The sequence below is a fragment of the Colobus angolensis genome, unplaced genomic scaffold (genome assembly GCF_000951035.1).
Source record: "Colobus angolensis palliatus isolate OR3802 unplaced genomic scaffold, Cang.pa_1.0 Scaffold2, whole genome shotgun sequence".
NCBI lineage: Eukaryota > Metazoa > Chordata > Mammalia > Primates > Cercopithecidae > Colobus > Colobus angolensis.
This window is the reverse complement of record NW_012115154.1, coordinates 3,270,785-3,279,487: the sequence shown is the minus strand read 5'-3', so window position 1 is coordinate 3,279,487 and position 8,703 is coordinate 3,270,785. Positions and strand designations below refer to the sequence as shown.

The 8,703-nt window shown below is 44.8% G+C and overlaps 1 protein-coding gene across 1 annotated transcript in view; it reads right to left on the bottom strand.

Annotated features, from left to right (window-relative positions):
• STRA8 (stimulated by retinoic acid 8) overlaps positions 1–3,325 on the bottom strand; it is a 26,780-nt gene extending 23,455 nt beyond the window's left edge. The window contains exon 1 of the mRNA XM_011941550.1: positions 3,239–3,325. Within this exon, the coding sequence (XP_011796940.1) occupies positions 3,239–3,325 (87 nt within the window). The remainder of the gene's footprint in view (positions 1–3,238) is intronic.
• Positions 3,326–8,703: the final 5,378 nt, after the last annotated feature.

Genomic DNA, 8,703 nt, shown 5'->3' with positions numbered 1-8,703 from the left:
GATCTCCTGACCTCGTGATCCGCCCGTCTCGGCCTCCCAAAGTGCTGAGATTACAGGCTTGAGCCACCGCGCCCGGCCCATATTTTCCCCTTTTAAAAACTTATTGCTGCCCAGGTGCAGTGGCTCTTGCCTGTAATCCTAGCACTTTGGGAGGTTGAAGCGGGAGGATCACTTGAGCTCAGGAGTTTGAGACCAGCCTGGGCAAAGTGGCCAAACCCCATTTCTACAAAAAATACAAAAATACAAAAATTATCAGACATCATGTGCCTGTAGTCCCAGTCACCCAGGAGGCTGAGTTGGGAGGATCACTTGAGCCTGGGAAGCAGAGGTTGCAGTAAGCTGAGATCGTGCTACTGCACTCCAGCCTGGGTGACAGAGTGAGATTCTGTCTAAAAGCAAACAACTGAACAAACAAAACCAAAACTTATTGCTGTGTTCAACCTTGTTCATGAGATCTCAGCTTGCCAAACATAACCTTTCAGTCTAACAAAGTTAGAAGACAGCTTCATTGATACCTTCTTCTAAAAGGGCATTTTGTGAGGATTAACACCGTCACATGACATATTTTTATTAATTGTCATCTATAAAGCAGAGCATACTTTCATGACCACATATTTTCCTATTAAAACGCTATTTAATATCCACTCAGAGCTGACATTTAAAAAACTCCCTAGACTAAACTTTTAAAAAATGCCCTCACCTTCTCCAAGTTTCAAAGAAATGTTCATTTTTAAGCATCAGTCCACAAAATATTTGAGTGTGATCCATTCTCATTAGCAAGCCCCAGACAATACAATACACTCGATAATGTACTGCAACCCATAGGCAGCTTCATTTGATTCTCTATCTATATCAAATTATGTAAAAATAATCCAGAATTGGCTGGGTACGGTGGCTTATACCTGTAATGCCAGCACTTTGGGAAGCTGAGGTGGACGGATCACCTGAGGTCAGGAGTTCGAGACCAGCCCAGCCAACATGGTGAAACCCCTGCCTCTACTAAAAATACAAAGATTAGCCGGGCGTAGTGGCCCACACCTGTAATTCCAGCTACTCGGGAGGCTGAGGCGGGAGAATCGCTTGAACCTGGGAGGCGGAGGCTGTGGTGTGCTGAGATCACACCATTGCGTTCCAGCCTGGGTGACAAGAGCGAAACTCCGTCTTAAAATAATAATAATAATAATCATCATCATCATCATCATAATCATCGTCCAGAATCACTCTCAAAAATAAAGGTATCCACGAAGACGGATACAAAGGCTCCTGTGAACCTCGCGCTAAATGTTCACCTGTTTGGCTCCACTGCATTGAATTCATTCGCGTCTACACAAACACTCATATGCCCAAGGGCACCTTTCTGGAGAGGAGCGTTCAAAGGATACTTACTCGCTGGCGGTGCACGCGACGTCCCCACTCCCGGGACAGCAGTCACCCGGCCTCGTGTGCCGGAGTGGGGATCGCGGCTCCTGCCTAGGTCAGAAAACAGACCTGGCACCTCGTTACAGGGGTGGAGACCAATCGCGGCTCTGTCCCCGGCCGCCACAGCCAATGGAGATGCGCAGTGACGGGCCAATGGGCGTATGGGCAGTGGAAGAAACAGTGTTACAAGTTGTTCGAAGGCGACAGAAAAAGGACTGAGAAGAGGGAGGGGCGGGGCTGACTCTCACCTCACAGGGTCGCGAGGGGTCAGGGAGGGGACCCCCGCGTTAGTCATCAGCTCGGGGGCGCCATACAGCCTTCATGTGCCGTCGGAGGACTAAGTAGATGCCCTCTAGCTGGTTCCACTCACCTGGCATTGAGCCCCAGTTTTCTCATTCCTCAAATGGGGCAATGCCACCAGCTTATAGGGTTGTCCTGAGGGTTAGGGAAAACCCCTTAGATAAGGGAATCAAAATACCAGGCTCGCTGTCTCAAGCGAAAACATGAGAAAACGGCATGAAGGAAATAGACGCATAAAAAGGAGAGAGGGGAATAACATTTAAAATAAGGCAGGAAGAAATAGAGGATGGGGAGAAAACGGGGTGCAGAGAAGGCACCTTTAATAGCTCAGATTAAAATATCAAGAATAAAAGAGAAAAGGGGTTCACTCTGGGCAGTAGGAAGTAGGTATTCTTTCAGTTTGGAATTCATTTTTCCTCCCCAAATATAGATGTACTCTCGTTTAGGCTTCTTTTTGCTTGTATCCTTATATCCTGAAATATTTCGTGATGCTCATGATCCCACTATATCTGGTTGACACTGGTGGGGGTACCAGCGAGTCTCTGCACATTTGGTAGCAGATGCAGGACCAAGCCCCTCGAAGTGCCTGGCTCAGGGCCAGTGCACGGTGCAAGAAGCACGGCTCCGCGCAGGCGCCCCCTTGCTGCCATCTGATCGGTGAGCTTCTTCACCCCTGAGGCAGGGGTGAAACAGGGGTCACACGCTTAACAGGCGTAGCAGGGGATTCTGGATTAGAATCCACCTCGCAGGGAATGAGAGGGCTATCAACGAGCCCCTACGGAAAGTACGCAATAGGGAACCGGGCAGGCTTAGACACTCAGGAACTTTGACGTCAGTGAGATGGTGTCCCACACATAAAGAAACTGTCACATGAAAACATAAAAACCTTCCAGTAAGGGTCAGTTCTCATTCTCACTTTCTAGCATTTTTTTTTTTTTTTTTTTTGAGACAGGTTCTCCTTCTGTCGCCCAGGTTGGAGTGCACTGCAGCCTCACTGCAGCCTCGAATTCCCGGGCTCAAGCGATTCTCCTGCATCACCCTCCCGAGTAGCTGGGACTGCAGGCCTGCATCCCCACACCATGCAAATTTTTAATTTTTTGTAGAGACAGGTGTTTCTAGGAAAATTTTATAATGTTGATTTCACTCCAAAATTCTGCTTGGGTCGGCTGCCACCCTTCTGGCTCTCACACAGCCCTTGATCTAGGGTCACTGAGGGCTTTAAGGTGCTTGTCACTGCCCCACTCCACCCCCACTCCCCGACTTCTCTCTCTTGGGCCTGCCCACCACCAGCACTACCTGCAGTGTTGCTGGGGACCTAGGAGTTTGTGCAACTCTGTTTTGGGGAGCCTTATCCTTGCACCAAGATGACGCAGAGTGGTTTGGAAACTGACCTCTGACCTGCTGCAACCTTTCATGTAGTCACCCCACCTCCCACCTCAACCACTGCCACACACACAAGCAGATGTGCACCCAGAAAAAATGTCGTCCTGGGGGGAAAGTTACTAAGAAGCTTACTTACCTGCCGCAGCCTGATTTCTTGATTGAAAATGAGGATCTTGTCCACTTCAATCTTCTCCACAGCTGCAAGGCAGAAGGCTCTGCCCATGAACACTGGGGGCCTCCTGGTGGCCTCTCACTAGCTCTGGATACCATGAGTTATCCCTGGTAACACCCACACACACCACCGCCCTCTGACCTTGACCCTTTCCTCCCAGTAGCAAAACTTTTGCCTTAAAGTACACCCCCTCCCCACCACAGGAACATAGATCCTGTCCAGAAATGCCCTCTGCCTATAATAACATAGATCCTTCTCTGAAATTCTCCCCCAGCAACATAGATCCTGCCCTGAAATTCCTCCTGCACAGTGGCATAGATCCTGTCTATGGATCTATGTCTATGGAAATACTCTCCTTTTCTCCCATTTGGAGTACATGCCCTCCTTGCAGATCCAGCTCAACACCCAGGAAGCATTCCAAGATCCCTGCATTCACACCAACTCAGGGTGGCCACCCCTTTTTGTGCCCCTCGGGCCTAACTTTCTGGTTGGAGGAATAGCCCTCTGAATTTGTTCTCCTTGTTAGTGTCTATCTATTTCATGAAATAAAAGGCAGGGACCTCGGGCTGTATTATCTTTTTATCCTCCAAACAAAATGAGAGCGATGGATCCTACACTGAGACTTTACTGTACTCAGAATCCTCATGGACAACCCTGTGAAGAGTCTTCTCCCCAGACTCAGGGAGGGCCAGGGACTTGCTCAAGATCTTCTCTCCAGTCCTGTGCACTACATGCCCCCTTGGGGGGGCATTTAGACCCTTAAATATCAACTACCTTAGACGAGAGAGAAATATGCAGGATTTTGTAACTTTTAGAACAAAAAACCCTCAGTTTTGAGCTGAGGTCTTCAGACAGTGGCTCCCAGGGAAGAAGGAAAAAGGCAGAGACACAACAGAGGGGTGCACTCTCTGACTGCAGGCAGGGACTCCCAGCACTTCTGCCAAGATGAACCTGAGACACAATCCTAGATAGGCTTTTGCTCACCGTGTCCTTTGCGTGGGGCTAGACATTGGCTTCCAAGGGACCCTGTGGATACAGTAAACTCCTTTATGGGGAGCATTGCTGGGTCAGTATGGCTGGGCACTTCCTGTTATAGGAGGGTAGATGTATGATCCCATCAAGACATGTCCCAGGATAAGAGTCCCCACCCTCCCTAGACCTCCATAGTGAAAATTCCCAAAGACTCATACTCTCATCACAACTCAGCAGCAACTTCCAAGGGACTGCTTTTGGAGTTTCTATTTTAAGGGTGTAATGTATAAGTGGAAGTGCTTCAAAATGTAGAAAGATCTGTAGAAATACTGATAAAGAAGGTTGAAACTTGCGACTAAAAGTATGTTCTTAGTATTAGCTGCTCAGTGGTTCGACAGGGAACTTCTGCTATAGGGAGTCACAATTTATTTCACTATAAAGATTAAAGCCAGATTTCATTCACTCAGTTAATAGACCTAACCTATTGTGCTTGAGATTCACTGAGAAAATACATGGGCCTCTTAATGTTTCACCGTCAAAATGGGCAAACTATTGCTGTGAAAGTTAGATTGTTTCTTTTGTGGATAAAATTGATTGTAGATCCTCAAATGTGCTCAATTTAGATGGCACTTTAAGCTAGAGATACTAAGTCAATAAGTATTTCAGTGCACTATAGTCATCTATTTCATTATATTTTTTTCTAATTCATGCTGGAATTTATTTTGTTTCCTTTTAGGGAATGACCTTTACAGTTTTTATACCACTCAGTTTAGTTATTTTTCAGAAGGACAGATGATTTGCATATGTGATGAGATTCACTTCTTTCTTGATTATGTAAGAATATTGGGCCATCCTAATATTGGGCTACTTTGGGATGAAAGAGAGAGTTTAGTTTCTTGGGTGGGGTGGTGTGTGGAGTAGGAACGAGTCCTTGGAACCAGAGGGTTTAATAGTTCAAGGACGTAGGATCAGGAACATGGAAACTACATGGTCTGATGTTGAGGCAGCTCCTTAGCAACTCCAAGAGCCTACTGGGGCAGTGTTGGCCACCGCATGGGCAGTCAAATGGGGTTGAGAAATGAGGCTTGCTTGCTTCATGTCTAAGAGACTGATCCATTAGGTTTCCTTTTCACCTGTTCCAAACTAATATCTTGGTTTCCAGCATAGACTATGGCAGGGTTTGAATAACCACCACAGCTGCAAGACAGGTGAAGGTCACCCTTCTTAGCAAAAGTTAGAGTAGATCAGTCACCGTGAGCGTCCAGGGCACGGGGGACTTCATGTATTTTCTCAGAGGGTGAGAGAGGGTAAGCGGCCCAAGCACAGCTAAAGATTTTCATGAGAGGGCAGTGGTTACCCTAGGCCTCAGCCCACATTGATGGCTATCCAAGAGGGACAGTCTTATTTAATTCCAGTGTGCATTGTACCTCGAGTCCAGTGGCTCCACTTCATTATAAATAGAGGAGTCATGGGGATCACCCCTTTTCACCTCCATATTGTTTTCTCTTCTGTCTCCTACCATCAGGACTGATGCGGATTCTCTCAGTTGTGGTCCATGGGAGCTTGGGCTCTCTTTCTTCACCACAACATTCCAGGTGGTAGATGAGAAATAAACAGACCAACTTCACATAGCCTGACTTGGGAATTGGGGTGAGGTCAAGGGTTCTCTCTTTTGATGGAGGGGGCCATTTAACTGGTTAAGAGGATGAAGACAGCTTTATAAACTCTGGCCACTCCCCTTGAAAGTGAGGGATTGAAAAAATTGCAAATGGTTAAGAAGATGCAAAATGGAGATGTGTCCTTTGAAACATACAGACAATGATGGTAAATATAGACCTTGAAGCAGAGAGACAGGATGAGGAGAGAGATGGCTGCCTGAGAGAAGGAAATCACGACCTCCGTGGCCAGAGAGCACTAACACTTTCTCTACATTTTTCTTTTTGGAACATTGATGTAGCTGCTTGATACGGTTTGGCTCTGTGTCCCCACCTAAATCTCATGTTGAATTGTAATCCTCAGTATTGGGGGAGGGACCTGGTAGGAGGTGATTGGATCATGGGGGTGGACTTCTCCCTTGCTGTTCTCATGACAGTGAGTTCTCATGAAATCTGGTTGTTTGAAAAGTGTGTAGCACTTTCTTCTTCTTCTTCTTCTCTCTCTCTCTCTTTCTCTCCTGCTGCCATGTGAAGATGTTCCTGCTTCCCCTTCACCCTTCTGCCATGATTGAAATTTCCTGAGGCCTCCCCAGCCGTGCCTCCTGTGCAACCTGTGGAACTGTGAGTCAATTAAACCTCTTTTCTTTATAAATTACCCAATCTCAAGTAGTTCTTTTAAGCAGTGTGAGAATGGACTAATAACACTGCTCTTAATGGAAAAAGCAATACGCACATATGGTTATAAAAAAGTTCAAGCAGAATAAGATAGTGCACTGTAACTTTTAAGTCCTGGTGATAGTTTTATGTATCAATTGGCTAAGCTATGGTACTCAGTTATTCATCAAACACTGATCTAGGTGTTGCTGTGAAGGTAATTTGTAGTTGTGATTAATGTCTACTATCACGTGATTTAAACTAAAGTGGGTTACCCTAGATAGTCTGGGTAGGCTCGATCTAATTGGTTGAAATGCCTTAAAAGTAGAGCTGAGAAAAAAGAAATTTGGCCTGTGGACTGCAGCATCAGCTCCTGTCTGAGAGTTTTCAGCTTACCCCTCCTGATCACCCTCCCTGTGGATTTCAGACTTGCCTAGTGAATGCTCCCTCAATCATGTAAGCCAATTTCTTATAACAAATCTCTGTCTCTCCTACTGGCTCTGTTTCTCTGGTGGAATCCTGAATGATCAAGGATCCTTTCTACTCCAGTCTTCCTGTCACCACAGAGGCAACCACTCTTTTTTCTTTTTCTTTCTTTTCTTTTTTTTTTTTTTGAGACAGAATCTTGCTCTGTAGCCCAGGCTGGAGCACAGTGGTACGATCTCGGCTCACTGCAACCTCCACCTCCTGAGTTCAAGCAATTCTCCTGTCTCAGCCTCCTGAGCAGCTGGGATTACAGGTGCACACCACCACACCTAGCTAATTTTTGTATTTTTGGTAGACACAGGGTTTTGCCATGTTGACCAGGCTGGTCTCGAACTCCTGACCTCAGGCGATCCACCCGCCTCAGCCTACCAAAGTGCTGGGATTACAGGCGTGAGCCACTGCACCCTGCTAGTGGCAACCATATTTAACTATTTAGAAATAGTCTATACCCATACAAATGAATATATGTTTATGTGCCTCATTACTTTTACTCAAATGGCACACTGAATACTTACTGTTCTTCGCCTTGCATTTTCACCTAATAATATATCTTCTTTTTAATGACTTTTTATTTTGGAATAATTTCAAATTAGGAAAAAAAAGTGCAAAAATATTAGAGTGCCTATATACCCTTTACCCAGCTTTCCCTAATATCACTTATCTAACTATGATATAATTATCGTAATCAAGAAATTAACATTGGTGCAATATTATTAACTAAACAGACCTTATTAGAATTTTACCAATCCATCAGTTTATCTTACAGATCATTCTTACAGATCTGCCTGTAAATCTGCCAGATCTTTTACCTACCTATCTGTATGTACCAGTATTTCATATTGCAAAAATTGAAAATGCTAAATCAAAGGGTAGATGCATTGTAAATATTGGTAGAAACTGTACAATTACTCCTGAAAGAAGCTGTACCAATTCATACTACCACCCTCAGCATACATAGTACCTACTTGACCATACCCTCATCAGTACTGTGTATTGTCATGATTTTAGGACTGGTCCATCTGATAGGTGAAAGATGCTACAACATTTCAATAACAGCTTTATTGAGAAAGAACTGACACCATACAATTCACCCTTTTAAACTGTACAATTCAGTGACTGTTAGTATGCTTATGGAGTTTTGCAACTATCATCACTGTCTAATTTTAGAACATTTTCATCATACCAAAAAGAGAGCCCACTCCCATTAGCAGTCCCTCCCCATCCCTGCCCTGCCATTGCCCTACCATTCAGTTATTTGTAGCCTCTCGTCTACTTTATGTTTCTGTGGCTATGCCTATTCTGGGCATTTCATAAAAATGGGATCATACACGTAAAAGAGACTATACAATCTGGCCTCTTGAGTCTGGCTTCTTTGCTTAGCATAAGGTTTTCAAGGTTCCATGTTGTAGCGTGTATCAGTGCCTCATTTTTTCAGTGTGTGTGTGGCCAAATAACGGTTCTTTGTATGGATTTTGTTTATCCATTCTTGGGTTATTTCTACTTTTTGGCTATTCTAAATAATGTTTCTACGATTATTCATGTGCACATTTTTGTGAGGACATGTTTTCAATTTTCTTGGTTGTACACATACAAATGGAATTGCTGGGTCACTTGGAAACTTTATGTTTAATTGTTTAAGGAACCACCAAACTGTTTTCCAAA